The sequence below is a fragment of the Artemia sp. Qi Xiang Cuo genome, chromosome 9 (assembly GCF_049724085.1).
Source record: "Artemia sp. Qi Xiang Cuo chromosome 9, ASM4972408v1, whole genome shotgun sequence".
NCBI classification, from domain to species: Eukaryota; Metazoa; Arthropoda; class Branchiopoda; order Anostraca; family Artemiidae; genus Artemia; species Artemia sp. Qi Xiang Cuo.
Window position 1 is genome coordinate 6,253,621 of NC_142802.1, and position 20,223 is coordinate 6,273,843.

Consider the following 20,223-nt stretch of genomic DNA (forward strand, 5'->3'; position numbering starts at 1 on the left):
AAAGTCAAGACGTTATAGATTGAAAGTCTTATGAGGAAATAATCATACATCCGCTAGGCCATAATTCAAGTCCAGAAGATTTGTTTAGGGGCACATTCATCATAGGCATACCCTATAGTGTTATTTTAATCTTCTAAATTTGTTACGATTTTAGTTAGCGAAAACTGTTACCTTTCCCTAGTTCTACGTCCAAGGTGGACGCAGCTTTCCTTACAGCCGTTTACATTTATGATTTTTCTCTGGCTCAATTTTAAATTTGCTAACATGCTTGAATAGCTTTGTCTAGTGCAGGGAGAGAGGAAGAACCATCCATTTCAATTCAATTCAGCTTTGTCTAGTTCACAGGCATTAGGAAGTTATAACAGGAAACCAATTATGGCCTATGAGGATGAAAGTTCCGTCATTTATGGCCTAGATGCACAGGTTTTCTTTCTACTATTTGCTTTAACTTTCATAGGCTAACAGTTTAGAGTAGACTGTGCCTAGTCTGTGTCCTCGTCTGAACTAAATAGTATGGTAATAAATTTCTTAATTTGTTAGCTTAAATGGAAAAAATGGTTCCAGGAAATAATAGTGGTTCCTCAGAAGGAGACATGTTAATAAAATAAAATTAGGAAGTTTTTAGTAGCCTACTATTGTGGAATCTAGCCTACTTTAACACATTCTAAGTATCTGGGTTAATATTTTGGTAAAAATCTAGTTTGGCTAGTTTTCACTATCTTTCAAAGGGGTTAGATTTAAAAAAATGAAACTTTTAGTAATGAATTCAGGGCTAGAAATATACTCTGGAAAGGTATTTCCAAGCTTATAGGCTATGTTAACCCTCTTCTGATTTTTAAGTCTTAGAAATTTGGGTAAAGTTCTACAAAATCATATTATTGAGTTAGGACTAAAGTGAATGCACCATTTGATGCCTTTTTTTATGCTGATTACGAATATAATAAGCTTTTCTATCGGAAATGAGTTTCAGCCCCCCCCCCTATATAGGCCAATTCAGGGTTGGGTTAGGTATAGCCTACATAGGGGGGGGGGGCTGAAATTCATTTCTGATAGAAATGCTTATTATATTCGTAATCAGCATAAAAAAAGGCATTGAATGATGCATTCACTTTATTCCTAACTCAATAATATGATTTCATAGAACTTTACCAAAATTTGCCTACTTGACAGGTCTATACCAATGGAAAGTTTTACAAAACAATATCTTACCTTAATTTTCAGTTATCAATTTCTTTTTCTCTGGCTTTTGTTCTGAAAATGCAATTCCTGTTATTTGAGTAGGCCTAGAATTTTAAGCCATATCTGTAGGTTTTTTTTTTCAATAGTTAGGAATTGTATTTGCACATCATTAAAACCTTATAAATTAGGATTGAGCAAAGTTGTGAAGCTGAAAACAGTTTTCTTATGCTTTATTTAAGCAAAAGATCTATTTTGCAAGGTTTCACTTATACAACATAAGGATTCTTAAAGGTCAGGGTCCTCCAGAGGGAGAATGAGTAGAGATAGGTACTTCAAAATATCTTCACAGGGCATAGCCTACTTTAATCTGTAGACCCATCCCTAAAAGTTTCATTTTCCTAACCTAACCCCTTTCCAAGATAGTGAAAAGTAGCTAAACTAGAAATTTACCAAATATTTTGCTGTTTATATTATTTACTTATAAAGTGAACATACCACTGGATGCCATTTATATGCTCTTTCTGAATATGATAATTGCTTTTTTTTTGCAAATTCAATTTTAAGCCCTTTTAGGACCCTTGAAAATAAAAATATCATTTATATTTTTGGGGTATAGGCCTGAAAATGGGTTATAACATTTGTTTCAAACTTAGGCTACTATTTCATTGAAAATCCGTTTTGTAAAAGTTGTATAATCCAGAAACACTGATTTGTTAAGATTACTTTCAATAAAACAAAATTCACCATGTTTTCTTCTTATTCTGTTAGGCCACTTATGAGTGCCATTTCACCTAGCCTATATATAAAAAAATATCAAAACAAACAGAAGAAACATGACAGATGGAAAAATGGAGAAATTGTTTTGAATTTCTTATCAACAAAATTGTGATACATCAATGCTTTTAGATTATTTAACTTTAAAAAATGACTTTGAATCAAATAGTAAGTATAAAACCAATGTTTTAACCCTTTTTGTACAAAAAAACTAGAAATTTTTGGTCATTTTCAAGGGTTCAAAAAGGGCTTAAATTTGAATTTGCAAGAGAATTTGCTTTTCATATCAATGATATGAAAAGCAAAATATTTACCAAGATCTGGGAAAATTCTAGTGTAGCTACTTTTTGCTATCTTGGAAAGGGGTTAGGTTAGGGAAATGGAACTTTAAGGGATGGGTCCTTACAGACTAAAGTATGTCCTGGGATGACCTTTAAAAATCTCTGCTGCTATAAAATTGAAACCTTGTAATATAGATCTTCTGCTAAAATGAAGTACAACAAAACTGTTTTCAGCTTCACACCTTTGCTTGATCCCAGTTTATGAGGTTTCAAAGATCCACAAATACATTTCCCAAGTTTTGAAAAAAAAACATCAATATGGCTTAAAATTCTACTCAAATAACAGGAGTTGCATTTTCAGAACTAAAACCAGAGATAAACAAACTGAAAATTAATGTAAAATATTGTTTTGTCAAAATTTCAACATGTCAAGTATGCAAATTTCTAACACTTAGAAATCAGAAGAGAGTTAACATGAAAGCTTGGCAATAGCTTCATGGAGTATGTTTTTGACCCCAAATTCATTACTGAAAGTTTCATTTTCCTAACCTAACCCCTTGCCAAGATAGCAAAAAGTAGCTAAACTAGAATTTTAAAGATATTTTTAGATTGCTAATTGTATGTCCATTTATATGGTTTTGTTGATGATTTTGACAATTCACCCCCTGCCCCCCTCTAATGGTGTCTAATAGCCCTAGGCTATATAAAAACAAAAAAAAAAAGTATAGAGTTCTTACTTTATAATATGCAGGAAGTGTCAATGAGTCATATTTCCTTGTTTTTTTTCTCATTCTTATTTGCTTTTGAAACTGTTTTCAACTATTGTTATGTTTTTTTTTTGTTTAAGTTTTATGTTAGGGTGAATTGGGGAAAGTCCGACACCTTAAAATGTTTTTTTTTGTTAAATTGACTCTCAAGATTTTTTTTATGAGTATCTCATATCATCTTCTATCAACCTTTTTTTTACAACAGTTTCCCATATTATTCACTTTCTGATTTTCCCATATACTTTGCTTGTAGCCCATCACCAGGTCTCAAAGTTGGTGCAGTCTGCTATGTTGGATTTACCCCAGCTTTGGGGGAAGTACAACATATCCTACTAGCTTTTTTCAACAATATGTCAAAAATAATATGACTTCACCATCTTAAAGGGCATTGAGGAATCACTATAAGTCCATAAGCAAACAATATTTATGTCAAACTGACTGGCATCAAAAGGCCAGACCATACTTTTTTCTGCTGCTGTGGGGTAACTCTAACAGTGTTAGACTTACCCAACAAATAAACGTTACAAGTATCATAGCCAAGGTGCTCAAATCACTGAATGTAAATGATTGCTTGTATTTTAAAAAAGAAAAACATATCACACAAAATATGTTTTGACTCCAGATACAAAAAGTTACTCATATATGTTGTAGCTTACGTGTATGGGCATAAAAAAAAGATCTACTGACACTTGCTAGTAACTGCCTTGTACAATACAATAACCTGACGGATTTGGGGTATTTCAAATGGTCCGGTTTTCCCACTAAGTTTACTGGTCCTGCAAAATGTATTTGTCATCCACAGTATCGATATCGTCTTTCTTTGGCCAATTGAAAGAGTAGGTGGCAAGGCTCAAGCAGTGAAGAAACTTGAGCTTAACTTTTCCCTCATCAGGAAAGTCTAGAACCCTTCCTATGTAACCTTGTTCGTCATTCCTTGCATCGTATCTAACTGCATAGTACTCATTTAGCTTGGGAACAATCTTTTGCTTACTGGGTGTCTGGGTGATTCTGATCATAAGACACTTTCATTCCCTTGAAAACCACTTTATCGAGAGGTTGAAGCATGTGGGATGCATGTGGAGGTAGCTTGAGAATTGTCACGTTATTTTCGTTTGCAAGTTTTGCAAGAACAAGAGAAAACTTTGCAAGAGCATGTGTGCCATGTCCATCTAAGATGAGAAGTGCCTTTCCCTTTACATGAGGAAGAAACTGGAACTAAACCAGTTCATAAAGAGATCAGATGTCATCCACCCTTTATTGGTAGATGAGTAAGATGTATCAGGGTAAGCTCCATGTACAGGTATCCATGAGGTCCAGGTATTCTTTGCAGAGAAAACTATTAAAGGTGTGAATTTTTCTCCGTTTGCACTGATACAAACCAAGGCAGTTGTATTTTCACGTCCATTACCACCTGTTCTACAAGTGGCTGGTGAGCCTTTGGCCCCAGCAACTTTCGTGTTGCCAGGATCCCTGCAGAAAGATGTCTCATCCAAATTAAACCAGCACTGGGGCTTGTCAAGAATATCCATTGCTGTGGCAGTTTCATACAACAGCTCATAAAAACCATACATTATGAAGGGGTCAGATTGCTGCAAAAGTCTTTTGTTTTCTAACCTTTCTGGTTTCTTTAATGAAATTTTGTTTCGGCACTTGAACCCCACCCACCAGTCATGACCAGGTGAGTTGTCCTTAAATCTTGTTTGAACTTTGTTCTTGATGAGATATTCTTGGACTTGGTCAAAAAATTCCTGCTTGCTGAGACCTATGCCCCACTTTTCAAAGTATTCGGAGACCCTGAGTCATATCCTTTTCTATTTCAGCAGGAATTTCTTGACTCCTCCCTCCACCACAAACTGTTTTTTTGACTTTTGTCTTCTTCATAAGATGGTCATGCAAGGTACTGCACGGTGTTTGAAATACATTCAAACCCTGTAGCAGACATTCTCTTTGAAGATATCTCTGCTAGTGTGTTTTGTTGCTGAGTTGCATCATATGTTCCTCCAACCCCGCGTTGTGTTTTTCAAACATAATTTCTAGGCATCTAGAAAAGACAAAGGAATTATGAATGAATGGATGAATTTATTTAAAGGGGAATTATGAATGAATTGATGAATGTATTAGAAAACCTGTCACAAGCAGGTGTACAAAAATTCCAAAACTGCCAGTAGCAGAATTCCAAAAGCTGCCAACACTTTAGCAGCAAAATCCGTGATTTGACAGCTTTTCTTTGAGCAAGAAGTATTTCTATAGGTAAAATTTTCAGAAAAGTAACAAATGTAACTTAGTATAGCTTGTAGTTAGAAATATCAATAGTTTTCTTAATCATATTTAATCATATTAAAGTACTGTCTCATATTTACTCTAATAATGGTAATCGTGTGTAGTATTCAAAGTCTCAAGTAGCCTATACTGTATATACCTTACTGCTGATAGCTTATGGATTGAGTTGTACACTCCAACGATATTGGAATTATAAAAATAATACACACCCAACTGCATGCTTAATACTCATTGATCACTATACTACAACTATAAAAATGTCAGTATACTTTTACTAGGATAGGAAGAAAGGTCAGTAATTCAATGATCTATGTCTGGCTTTGATGTGTAGTAAATAATTGAGACATAAGCTTTTGAAAATAGTGAAAAAATTATTTCAAGTCAATTGAAAGTAATAGTTACTAGGGGTGGATTGTCGTCCGTGATGAATTACTAGGGGTGGCAACCCTGAAAGAAAAAGGATTTTTGGAGAACTGATTTTGAGAATGTTTATGAGAAGACAGATTTTGGGGGGAATCCCCAAAAATTTGGGGATAGTGGAAGCACTGGTATTTTTGAAAAAAAAATGCCAACAGATTTTACTAGGCCATGAAAACTGTCCAGTAGCATTGCTACTATGCTATCCCACTTTTTGCACGGCGAAGCACAACTTGTGTTTTGACACCTTTTCTTTGAGCAAAAATTATTTTATATGTAAAAAGGGTATTTTCAGACAAAATCTGCCAACAAATTTGATACAAGCCAAGCAGCATTTCTACTTTGCTACACTTTTTACACGGCAGGCCACAAGTAAAGGTTAAGACGGAAAAAACATTACAAGGGAGAAAGATAAACGAAAGCAGGCACAGAACTTCAATACATGAATGATCAACACAACACTACTTTCCACTAAGTTAGTAGAGCCATCTAAGGATGGTTACTGGCTTCAGCCTTTATTATCTAAAGCTTAGAATCTGTTCCACCATTTAAAATATCCATCTTTGGTAACATGGGGTATTGGTAGTGCATCCTGTTTGTTAGTTAAGGGATTGATTCCTGGTAGTGTTTCTGGTTTGTTTCTTCTTGGGAGGGAGGGCCAGGCTGGCCTCATCTCACCGGAAAACAAGGCTTGCTGGCTTGGTGATTCCTTTTGATAGGGATTTGAGCTAGGGGGCTTAGAAGATGTTGTTTTATATGGGGTGCTTGATCCATTTGGGGCATTTGACTTGGGGGTTTTGGTTGGTTTCATTACAGGCTTTATTTGGTATTGTTGGGCAGCATTTGCTTCCATTGCTGCAAAGGGGTATGGGATGGCCTTCTCTGTTGATATTTGGAGTGTTAGAGCTCTTTTCTTGTATGCAGGGCATAATGATTTATTTGTAGATTCATGTGGACCTTTGCAATTGATGCATGTAGGCTGGGTGTTTTTGCAAGTTGTCAGCTCTTTAGGATGGAAAGATTTACAAGTACAACACTCTTGGAGAATTTCATTGCATTTGTTTGTCGTGTGTCCCAGTTTGAAACACTTTTGACACTGAATAGGCTTAGGTTTGTATTCCTTGTGTGGTTTTATTTGCCCAAATAGGAAAAATTTTTCTGGGATATCAATTTTATCCTTTAGTGTGAATAAGAAGGATCTACTAGTTTTTAGGCCAGTAGAATTAGGTTTTCCAAGTTGGGTAACATCCTCAACTGGGATTGTGTTTCCAGCCCTATCTGAGAGGCCTTCTTTTAACTCCTGAGTAGATATCTCTGGGGGAACATTGTAAACTACAATTTTTGTTGGTGATTGTTTTGGGTTCCAATTAGATGCAATAATTGGGATATTCAGAAGGGATTTAAGGTTAATTATTGTGTCTGCTGATTTCTGATCTTCTACAGCTATAAGCAGAGATCCATCACGGTTAATGTTAAGAGAGAACATTGATTTTAGCAATTTAAAAATTTCAACTCTTTTTGCAGTGATCATTTTTATTTCAAAGGTGGTAGTGGGAGTAATTTTAAGGTTACTTACTTAGTTTTTTGAAGAAGGATGTTGGGCAGGGAGAGGGGAAATGCTTTTAATTGGGGAGATTTTTTTCCTTTTTTTAGAGCTTCTAGAGAGGAACTCTTGAAACTCATTATCATCATTTATGGTTGCATTAGGACCTACAGTTATCATTGTCCTATTCTCTGAATCGGAGCCATCATTAGAACTTTCAGATAATGTGCTTGACCAGCCAGGGTGGGTATCTTTAACTATGGAATTTGATTTGGGATCTGGGGGGAGGTTTTTTTTGGAGGACTTCTGAACATTGCCTATTGGAAAAAGCTTTAAACACAAATATAAAACTAAAATAAAAAGCGAAAATAGATTATATCAACCCGTCTGCACTATACTATGGGAAGGATAAACACCACAGTATAGCCCTGAGGATGACTTGAGCAGGATAGGTTTGGTACAACTACTGGTTAGAAGCGATAATAATCAAGAAAATATAGTTTGATTTTCTTGTACGGTTGCTGTTGTAAACGATTCCACTGTTGTAAACGATTCCCTCTTATCTGTTTAACTAATAACATTAGCTTGTTTTAAAAAATCAGGAAGATGCTCCTGGTTTTCTAGTTTCTAAGAAATAAAAAAAAAACTCTCTATCTCTCTTACTTTATAATCTGCATAAGTTAAAGTAAAGTCAGTTACCTGTGTTCCAAAAAAAACGCTGTCCAAAAAACTTCAAAACCCTCTGAACAGAAGGCGTGCTAACTCTGCCAGAAGTTGATGGCACTGTTGCCTACTGCTACTAATATGGAAGAAAATATGAAAGCCTCCCACAGAAACAATGGACCATAGACAAATTGAAGGTCGGTATCGGACTTACCCCACTGTCGGACTTTCCCTGATTCACCCTACTCCCTACTTTCAGTAGAAAAAATCTTGTTTTTTTTGTTTGATATTAGTAAGAAGAAAAGAATTGTGCTACTAAAAATACATTGAATGTAAATGATTTGGGACATATATCTGTTCATTAGGGAGATAGGGGCAAAGTTTAGTGATCTGTATCTAGGAATATATAAGTAACTGTTTTATAATTTTTTAAAATAGTTCTCAAAACGTTAGTGTGTTTCTATTGAGAGAGCAAGTACTAAACAGATGCCAGAAGTAGTAGCAGTAGGTTCCTTATTTTATGCTCTTTCCAAATATCATGTTCCTATTTTTGACAATATACCCTACTCCCCTGAAGGTCTCAGATATGGCCCTAAATAATGTTTTTTTCCATTGTTTTTCACCTCTTCGTGCTTTATGTTTCTTCTCTGATAGACCTCTTGGCCATTCAAAACCAGTAGAGCTTTCTTGATGTTTAGTAATTTAAAATCTGTTAAGTATCAAATATTTTTTTAAAGCTGTTTTAAAAGTTAAGGAAATATAATAATCTGGTTAATAGAAACATGCTGTATTAAATTTATTACTTGCATATAAAGTAATAAGTGTAATATAGAATAAAGTAAAACAATCTTCATTGTTGAGGTATTTGTTTTTATTTCTCCTAACATAAAAAAAAAATCACCATCATAACCAAGATTAGCTACCAAAAAAATCAAATGAATGCAGATTGACAGTTTAATATGTGTTGTGACATTCATTCCTGAAAGTCTTAATAATTTTGGATTTATCCAACAGTTTGTGGTAATGAACTGTAAGTAAGGATAAACATGGCCTAGTAGTAACAAATACTCTAAAAAATCCAAATTGTGATAAGAATAGATATATCAAAATAATTTGTTTTTTTTGCTGGTTACAATAGTAGCCTAATAGTAACCAAATCTCTAATAAATGGAATTTTGATAACATTAGATACATCCAAAGAATTGAATTTTTATGATGATTCCAAATATGTAAAATTCATTAAGTTTAATGTTACCTATCAAGAGCTATGAGTAAATGAGTATGAAAAATTTTGTATAGTTTTGGAAAAGAAGAAAACACCACCAAAAGGTCAAGAAATTCAAATGAAAATCACATCATCAGATCCAGCATATAAGAGAACCATACTGTAGAGGTTTTAAGCTTCAATATGCAAACATTAGAATTTTGTTTTGGTTTTTGTTTTTTTTTTGTCAGAAAAGAGATCATGAATATGTGGGGGATTTTTCCCAGGAGTGATTGTGTCAAACTAATAGTCCTAGAAGGTCAGGAGAGGGCTCTTTCAAGTGGAAACATAAAGTTCTAGTGCCTTTTTTAAGTTACTGAAAATATTGGAGGGCAACTAGCTCCCTTCCCTCTGTTTTTCCTCAAAGTCATCCAATAAAAATTTTAAGATAGTAGTTTTATTCAGCATAGTTGAAAGGTTCAAAAGCTGTGCCACTGGGGATGAAAAGACCCCCTACAATTCATAGGGAAAGGGCTATAAGCTATAAAATTTGCCCATTGTCTCTATAGGCCTACCATATAGTATTTGTTATTGGGAAGTATACAGATATTCTCCATGGGTGGGGGGATTTTCCATGCAGAGATAAGTTTCCATGGTGGATTTTCCTGAGGACGTTTTTGCATAAGGGAATTTGCCAGACTTTCTATACAAATTTCTTTTTATTGGCCTTACTTTCTCTTTGACAACTCAATTTTAGATGCAGAGAAGTTCTGGGGAAATTTTTCAATGCTGCTGGAAATATATCAGGATTTTCAATGGGAGAAATTTTCATTTGGCAATTTCTAGGGAAAACTTTCAGGAAGGGAATTTCCCTTCCTGAACAATAAAAACACAAGGAATTAAAAAAAGACCTTTTGTCTATAGGCTGAATTGTCTATAGGGAATTTTCAGTTAGGATGAAATTGTCAGTGTGGATGTTACAGGTAGGGGGATAATACATGGAAGGAATTTTATGTGAGGGAGAGGAAATTTTTTCATGGAGGGGGTGGTGGATTATCCAGACTTATTTGATAATTGATCAGAAATTAAAGTTGAAAAAAAATGTAAGGGGCTGCATTAAAATTTAAAATGAACAGAAATTATTCCTTATATGAAGGGGGCTGCCCTCTCCTCAATGCCTTGCTCTTTACACTAAAGTTTGGCTTTTTATCTCAATTCTTTAAGAATAAAAAAAAACAAGTTTTTTAAACTGAAAGTAAGGAGTGACATTAAAACTTAAAACGAACAGAGATTATTCTGTATGTGAAAGGGGCTGTCCCCTCCTCAACGCCTTGCTCTTTACGCTAAAGTTTTTTATTGTTTTAAAAAATAAAGTTGTGAGACAGTCAAACTTTAGCGTAAAGAGCGAGGCGTTGAGGAGGGGACAGCCCCTTTCATATACAGAATAATCTCTGTTCGTTTTAAGTTTTAATGTCGCTCCTTACTTTGAGTTTAAAAAACTTTTTTTTATTTAATTTCTGATCGTTTTTTCGTTAATGCAGCTTTTATTTTGGCTCGCCGTCATTGAATAAGAAAACAAAATTTGCACAAAAATTTTACTTTTCTTTTGCTAAATGGCTGTCTCTAAATTTGGTTCTGACGTAATTTACAAATTAACTTACATAACGAACTTCTATATTCGTATATTTTTCTTCTAGCAAAAAATACAAAGTTGCAGATATGAGCTTGAAACCTATGTTATATGGTTTTTTGATACTCTGAATCTGACGGTGTGATTTTCAATAAAATTTTTTCACTTTTGGGGTATGTTTCCCACCTCTTTAAAAAATCAGGTTAATTTTCTCAGGATCGTAGCCTTTGATGAGTAATACTAAACTTAATAAAATTCATATATTTAGAATCAGCAGTATAAGCCCATTCTTTTGATACATTTATTGACATCAAAGTTCCGTTTTTAAAAGTTTCGTTTACTATTGAGCCGTATCGCTTTTTTTGTTTTTATTGTTTTTTTTTTATTACGTATATGATGGGGTTCTCCCCTTAGTCAATACCACGCTCTTTACGTTAAAAGTTAAAAAAAAATTAATTCACAAACCCCTGAACCACAAAGGCCGTTTTATTAGAATAGATAGGTCTTTTGAAAGCACTAAAAAAAAGAACTGTAGCGTAAAGAGCGAGGTATTGACTTGGGGGAGAACCCCCTCATATACATAATAATTTCTGTTGCTTCTTACTTTCAATTGAAAAAACTTGTTTTTTTTAATTTAATTTCTGATCGTTTTTTAAATAATGCTTGGAAATCCGGCGCCCCCTTCATAGAAATGTCCCTTGCCCCAAAGAAATATCCTCCACGGAAAGATTCTCCCGAGTAACCCCCTCCTCCAGCTCCCCCCCCCACCAGAAAAAAATTCTTCCTGAAACCTGAAAATGTATGTATACTTCCCAATAACCAATACAATATGTAAGCAATGGGCAAAGTTCATAACTTGCAGCCCTTCCCCTGGGAACTGTGGGGGATTAAGTCATCGTAAAAGACATATTTATTAGATTTTCGACTATACTGAACAAAATGGCTATCTCAAAATTTTAATTGGGTGACTTTGAGAAAAATGAGCGTGGGAGGGGGCCTAGTTGTTCTCCATTTTTGTTTTTCACTTAAAAGGGCACTAGGGCTTTTAATTTCCGTTCCAATGAGCTCTTCTGCCGTACTCTAGGACCATTAGGTCAATACATTTAGCCTTGGGGAAAAGAAAAAAAACAACAAAAAACAAACAAATAAACACGAACCCGTGATCATTCTTCTGGAAAAAAATGCAAAAATCCATATTTTTGTAGATAGGAGCTTGAAACCTCTACAGGTGGGTTCTCTGATACGCTGAATATGATGGTGTGAATATCATTAAGGTTCTATATCTTTTAGGGGGTCTTTCCCCCTTTTTTCGAAAATCAGCCAAATTTTCTCAGGCGCGTAACTTTTGATGCGTAAGATTAAACTTGATGAAACTTATATATTTGAAATCAGAATTAAAATCTGATTCTTTTGATGTATCTATTGGTACCAAAATTCAGTTTTTTAGAGTTTTGGTTACCATTGAGCCAGGTCACTCCTTACTTACAGTTCGTTACCACAAACTGTTTGACAACTCCTGAAACCCAATGACCATTTAATTGGAATTAAAAGCTTTTTTTTAAATTAGCTTTTTAAAAAAGCTTCAGCACAAAGAGAGATGAATTGAGAAGGGGACAGCCCCCTCATATACAGAACAATTTCTGTTCATTTTAAATGTTAATGTTGTTCCTTACTTTCAGGTAAAAAACTTTTTTTTTTTTTGCTTAATCAAAGTTAAAGAAGAGATAATATTTAAAATGTGTTTGTTTTCAGTAAAGTGCAAATTATGTCTTGGTCTTTAGAAGTCACAGAGGGTGTTAATCCTACTCCTCTTTGTGATAGCTTCTGCTTGTTTGAGTTTGACTTGGTGTAATTTCTTTTCATTTTTGGTTTGATTTATGTAGTTTTGTACTTGAAAAATTATTTGACTGTATTTCTGTTCATCTTTGGTATAATATAGCTCTTTCATTAAAAAGCTTCTTTCGTGAAAAAAGTTTTTTAAAATTAATTTTTGTTTGTTTTTAATTGACATGGTCTTTTTCATGGATTAATTAAAAAAACTTTGTGAAAAAGAAGTTTTTCAAAGAAAAATAAAGAGCCATATTAAATTTAAGACAATCAGAAATTACTATTAAAGAATAAATAAAACCCAAAACAAACAGAAATTAAATAAACAGTCATAGCCAAAAAACATACAACAGGTACTAATATAAATGAAATAATCACTACAAACAAGAATTTGGCTACTGCTCCCTTCCCTCTCCCCTAACTGTAAAAGTTTAAAACATACTGTGTCATTTGCGTTTTATTGAAAACTATATGTCTTGAACAGTTCTTGGATGAACCCTGCGTGTAAACAATGGGCCTGTTACATAATTTACAATCTTTACCTTGGGGCTATGGAGGAAAGGAATCCCTGGAAGTATAGCTATTAGGCCTTTTGACTAGTTTGAAGAAAGTGACTGTTCCAAAATTTTGATAAATATCGAGCAGAGGGGGGCACCTAAAAAGAGAAAGGAGAGCTCGGGGAGGGGCTGGTTGCCCTCAAACCTTTCTTCAATATCTCCTCAATATACCTTGAAACTGTCAACTTAATACCCTTAGTCATTCTTCAGATTTTGCTGATATTCCCTTTTTCACAAAAAGCAAGCATATAGTATGTTTTGGTCGTGTTTATTGCCTCTCAACATTAGAGGCAACACTATAGTGTTGTAAACCTACTATGTCATTGGTGCTTTACTCAAAAATATATGTGCCTTTAAAAGTCTTGGAAAGAACTAATAAGATTAAACTGAATATGGTATATGATATATTCAAGAATTATTTGTTAAAAACAGCTTTCATAGTATTAGCAATAACCTCAACTAAATTGTGCTATCTCTTACAACACAGAAAAAAGCAACTAAGCAATAAGCATGATTAATGATACTTGTGTAAAACAGAATAAAGAATTGCTGAATTGACTCATTCTGCATCTTATTGGCTTGAACAATGTTGCAGTTGCAGTTACATACATGTGGTATTTGGGCCCCAGTATGATTTTTGTCGCATGTTATAATATCAATTGATATACATAATGGTATCAATTGCTGAAAGCACTTCAGTTCAAGATTATATTTCACGGTAATTTTTATTTTTGTTTTCAGTGTTGTAAGTAAAAAAGAAAATATTTGTAATATATCTCGTTTTCAGTAAAGAGCCAATGACGCAGTAGGCTTTAGACTTTTACAGTTAGGGAAGGGGGCAGAAATCAAACTCTTCTCTTCTTCTATTTAACAGCAGGCAGGCTTTTCAGTAAAACTATTTAGCCCTTTTCCTTCTGCTTCACTCTGTGGGCTACAGAGCTACTGGCTTGATTGCCTCATATTTATTAGATATATTCAGATATCTTTCAGCAGATCTTTCGACTCAAATATAGGATACGAGTTCAAATATAAGTTGATAGATGTCGATTTCTATGCTCTGTGTGCAGGTATAGTTGGCTAGGCTCTTGGCTGATAGTGGTATTTTGTGGTGTTTGAAGTATTTTAACAGTTTAGAAAGCAAGGTATGTTGTGCAGACGTCAGCATATTACATTCAAATAGGCAATGGTCAATTGTTTCATTATTCATATTACAATGCCTGCAAAGAGGGGACAGGGGGATTGAACCACTTGAATTAGAAATCTTATATGAGAATGCAAGGAAATTTAGTCCATTTGTTCCAGAACGAATTCTATGATAAATTTTAGAAAGATACTTATTGGGAAAGGGGGAAAGGATAGGATTAATCTTATTAAAATTAATATCTGATAGCCTCCATCGGTAAATATCTCTAATTGGGATTGGTCTCCCACTTGGCTGGTCAATATTTATAGCATTTTTTGCTATTTCATCAACCTGATGATTACCACTTATGCCAGAGTGGCTAGGAATGTACTGAAAGTAAGTGTTTATGCCACTTGAAGCAAGATTATCAATTATACTGAGACAATGATAAGTGTCAATGTCCAACTTATATTGAGGAGCTGAGGCCAGCAACTTAAGGCTTGATAAAGAGTCGGAATAGATGATAATATTATTCAATTTTTCAATCAAAGATTGGTTTTGCTTAAGGTGTTCTAATGCCATGATTATGGCATTTAACTCAGCAGACATTATAGATAAATTATTAAATAATCTCTCGCCCATTGCAATTTTCAGGTGAGGAAGGAAAACACCACTTGCAACCTTCTCATTCATTTTTGAACCATCAACAAACATTTGGAATTGATTTTTATATGTAATTGTATTAAGTTCTGAAAATTTTTTCTGAACAAAAGCAATGGGGGTTAAATCTTTATTCCATTTTGAAAATTCAGTATTTATTATGGGAAATGACCAATTCCATGGAGGGGATTGGGGGAAAGTAGGTGCAATAGACTTTGCTGGTACAGGGAACTTCTTTTGAATATTGGCATACTCATCTGCAATACCTCTATACATGGCTGGATTTCTAACCAATTATGTAATGTGTGTGAGCTATTTGATTCAATTTTTGTAAGATGTTTTATCAAGAGAAAGCTACGTCTATCCCTTATTGTTGTTAATCCACTCTCCATAAGCAGAAACTTGGTGCTTGTGGGTTTCCTAAGACCAAATATGAGACGTATTATATCATTTTGTGTTGTTTCAATTTTTTGCATCTGGGTCTTTGCACATGCACCATATACAATGTGCCCATAGTCAATATGGGGTCTTATATGTGATTTATAAAACTGGAGTAAGGTTTTCTCCTTACAACCCCAGGGTGTGGAAAGAAGTCTTTTTAGTATATTTGCTTTTCTATAACATTTTTTTATTGTGTTTGAAATGTGGAGGTGGAAATTAAGTTTTTGGTCAAGCATGAGACCTAGGTAATTAATATTATTATCTTCTGGAATAGTTGTTTTATTTAGATTTAGTTTTTCATTAACATGGTTTCGCTTCCTGTGAAATTGGATTATTTTTGACTTGGTGGGTGCAGTGGGTAAATCTGAATGTTGAGAAAATTTTTCACACTGGAAAAGTGACTTTTGCAGATTTGACTGTGCTATCTGAAAGGTTTTGTCAGATGACCATAGCACCAGATCATCAGCATATTATAGATTCGTGTGGGGTAGGTTCATGTCCCAGAGATATAGGGCAAATAGGAGGCAACTGAGGACTGCTCCCTGAGCTAGGCCTTTGGATATTGTCTTTTGGGGTGAAGAGGCTGAACCAACACAAACAATGAAACTTCGCACTTCTACGAAGGATTTAATAAAGGATACTAGCTTGGGAGGTACTCCAAGGTTTGCAAGTTTATTTAAAAGGATTTGGTGGTTCACATTGTCATATGCTCCTTCAAAATCAAGGAAAGCTGCCACTAGGATATTATTTTTTGAGAAAGATTCATTTATTGCATTTGTTAGCAAAATGAAAGCATCTGTTGAGGAGTGGTATTTCCTGAATCCAGTTTGAGTGTGTGGGATCATGTTATTTTTCTCAACAAACCAGAGGAGTCTATGATAAATCATTTTCTCCATTATTTTCCCCATCAGAGGTGTAATCATTATGGGCCTATAAGACTCAGGGTTATCTTTTGGTTTATTTTTCTTTAGGATTGGTAGGAGGGACGAACATTTCCATATATTGGGGAACCTAGAAGATGCCCAAGCGTAATTATAACAATTTAGCAGTTCTTGTTTGTTTCAGCAGGTTCATTTAGGGAGCAAACTATAGCAAAGTGGTCTGTACACAGACTATCAATTTTATTTATGTAAATTTTGTTCAAAAAATTTAAAGACACAATTTGTAGGTCAATTGTGGAGAATTTGGCACTTTTGGGGTTAAAATAGCCTATGTATTTAGGTTTGGAGGGGTAGCAACAGCTAATTCATTATTATTTGAAGTCATATCCTCAATAAATTTACCACCTTTATTTGCTGGTTTATTCCCCCACAAAAGGTTGTGGGCATTGAAATCACCACAAATAATGATATTTTTTAACATGTTAGAATTATTTATATAATTAAAGAAATCCTTGGCATCTGAAGTTTGGCCATTAGGGTTATAAAAGCTTATTATGTAGGTTTTTAAATTATTCAGCCAAACACTTATACCAATTACATCAACATCATTTTCAAAATCTGGAAAATTGATGCCACAAAATTTTATATTATTATTAAATAATAAAGCTACACCACCTCCTTTTCTCTCTGAAGATCTATCCTTTCTCAGGATAGTATATCAAAGAGACTTAATTTGTTGATTTTGGGTTAAATGAGTTTCCTGGAGGCAAGCAATATTAATAGAATTATTATTCATAAATGATATTAGTTCATTTAGCTTATTTTCTGTGAGTGATCTTACATTCCATTGGAGTATTGATAAATGTTGTGTTGTTGATTTATTCTTCATATGACTGTGTATCAATGTTCAGCTTTGTTAAAAGTAAAGAAAGATCTTTTTTTGCTTTAATGAGCATATCATCTGGGATGTAGATTTTTGCCAATTCTGCAATAATTTTTATTTTCTGTAGTTGATGTATGTTCATGGCCTGAACTGCATTACAGTTTAGAATGAATAAGCATATATTTGGGGATTGCATTTTTGGTAGTGCATCCTGTTTGTTGGTTAAGGGATTGATTCCTGGTAGTGTTTCTGGTTTGTTTCTTCTTGGGAGGGAGGGCCAGGCTGGCCTCATCTCACCGGAAAACAAGGCTTGCTGGCTTGGTGATTCCTTCTGATATGGATTTGAGCTAGGTGGCTTAGATGATGTTGTTTTATATGGGGTGATTGATGCATTTTGGGCATTTGACTTGGGGGTTTTGGTTGGTTTCATTACAGGCTTTATTTGGTATTGTTGGGCAGCATTTGCTTCCATTGCTGCAAAGGGGTATGGGATGGCCTTCTCTGTTGATATTTGGAGTGTTAGAGCTCTTTTCTTGTATGCAGGGCATAATGATTTATTTGTAGATTCATGAGGACCTTTGCACTTGATGCATGTAGGCTGGGTGTTTTTGCAAGTTGTCAGCTCTTTAGGATGGAAAGATTTACAATTACTACACTCTTGGAGAATTTCTTTGCATTTGTTTGTCGTGTGTCCCAGTTTGAAACACTTCTGACACTGAATAGGCTTAGGTTTGTATTCCTTGTGTGGTTTGATTTGCCCAAATAGGAATAATTTTTCTGGGATATCAATTTTATCCTTTAGTGTGAATAAGAAGGATCTACTAGTTTTTAGGCCAGTAGAATTAGGTTTTCCAAGTTAAGTAACATCCTCAACTGGGATTGTGTTTCCAGCCCTATCTGAGAGGCCTTCTTTTAACTCCTGAGTAGATATCTCTGGGGGAACATTGTAAACTACAATTTTTGTTGGTGATTGTTTTGGGTTCCAATTAGATGCAATAATTGGGATATTCAGAAGGGATTTAAGGTTAATTATTGTATCTGCTGATTTTTGATCTTCTACAGCTATAAGCAGAGATCCATCACGGTTAATGTTAAGAGAGAACATTGATTTAAGCAGTTTAAAAATTGCAACTCTTATTGCAGTGATCAATTTTATTTCAAAGGGGGTAGTGGGTGCAATTTGAATGTAACTTTGTAAGTGTTTGGAGGAAAGTTAGTGAGCAGGGAGAGGGGAAATGCTTTAAATTTGGGAGATTTTTTTCCTTTTTTTAGAGCTTCTAGAGAGGAACTCTTGAAACCCATTATCATCATTTATGGTTGCATTAGGACCTACAGTTATCATTGTCCTATTCTCAGAATCGGAGCCATCATTAGAACTTTCAGATAATGTGCTTGACCAGCCAGGATGGGTATCTTTCACTATGGAATTTGATTTGGGATCTGGGGGGACGTTTTTTTTTGGAGGACATATGAAAATTGCCTATTTGAAAAAGCTTTAAGCACAAATATAAAAAAAAAATAAGAAGGGGAAATAGATTATATAAAAACCTCTGCACAATACTATTGGAAGGATAAACACCACAGTACAGCCCTGAGGATGACTTGAGCAGGATAGGTTTGGTACAACTACTGATTAGAAGCGATAATAATCAAGAAAATTTGATTTATAATGATATTAATTGCTGAAAGCCCATCAGTTTAAGGTTTTATTTTATGTTAATTTAATTTTTATTTTCAGTGTTGTAATAAGTACAAAAGAAAATATTTGGAATATAATTCATTTTCAGTAAAGCGCCAATGATGCAGTAGGTTTTAGACTTTTACAGTTAGGAAAGGAGGCAATACCCAACCTCTTGTTTGTAGTGATTTTTGTTTGTTTTAAGCTTAATTTGCATATTCAATTTAAGCTGTACTCGTTTTAAGATTTATTTATTGATTTTTATTAGTGACTGTTGTAGCCTATGTTTGTTTGCTATGATCATTTATTTAATTTCTGTTCCTTTTGGGTTTCATTTATACCTCAACAGTAAAATAATTTTGTTTGTTTTAAGCTTGATTCACATATTCATTTTAAGTTTTACTCCTAAGATTTTTTATTCATTTATATTAGTACCTGTTGCATGTTTGTTTTTTATAATTGTTTATTTAATTTCTGTTCATTTAGGGTTTCGTTTATTCTTTAATAGTAATTAATTTAAAAAACTTCTGTAGAAATAAATTAGTAATTAATTTAAAAAAAAATCTGCTGATCCTAAGTTTAATATGGCCTTTACTTTTCTTTGTAAAGCTTCTTTTTTGTATTTTTAAAAAAATTAATTTTCTGAAAGTTTCACCTTAATACCCTAAGCCTTTTTGGAGATCTTGGATCAATCATGCCCTCTTCTAATAAAAATCCTTATATGTTAACAATAGGCAAAATGTAGAATATTGCCCTGGAGGGTGGGGAGGCGTTTTGTCAAACCCAGAGGCACACTTATTTGACCTTTGTACTATTTTGAATGAAATGGTTGTCTCAAAATTTTGATTTGATGCCTTTGGGGGAAAAGGGTGTGGGAGGGGGACTGGTTGCACTTTGTTCACTATTGTCTCTTAAAAAGGGCACCCAATTGTTTTTATTTCTAATCAAACAAGCCTCTTCCAAAGTTTATACAACCACCCCATCCATAAAAAACCTAATATGTTAACAATAAGCAACATGGTAAGTCATACATTTTTCTTTCTTTTTTATCTATTTAGAAAAGAGTGTGATTATGTACAAATGCAGTTGTATATTATGTTTTTGTCGTTTTTAATTGTTATTAGTTGCCTGGTAGTACGAGCTAGACTCTCAGCCGGGCATACCCATATTGTAGTTGTATTTAGTTTGTAAATAAAAGAACCTGAATGAAATAGCTGCTGGTATCCACCAAAACTGCTGAAAACTTAGTATTCTGATGGTAGGTAGTAAACCAGTAAGGTAGCCTAGTACATGTGAAAAGGCATCATGGCTGTAATTGGTACATTACCTGAGATAGAATATTCCCCAACAGAAAAGATCAACATATACACATTTCTTGTGTATACACATTTACACATACACATTTGTAATATTTACACATTATTACACAATATTT

The 20,223-nt window shown here is 34.2% G+C and overlaps 1 protein-coding gene across 1 annotated transcript in view; it reads left to right on the forward strand.

Annotated features, from left to right (window-relative positions):
- The first annotated feature begins 244 nt into the window (after positions 1-244).
- LOC148948268 (EARP-interacting protein homolog) overlaps positions 245-20,223 on the forward strand; it is a 58,813-nt gene continuing 38,834 nt past the window's right edge. Inside the window, exon 1 of the mRNA XM_089093851.1 lies at positions 245-423. Coding sequence (XP_088949977.1) covers positions 376-423 — 48 coding nt within the window. The 5' untranslated portion in view covers positions 245-375. The remainder of the gene's footprint in view (positions 424-20,223) is intronic.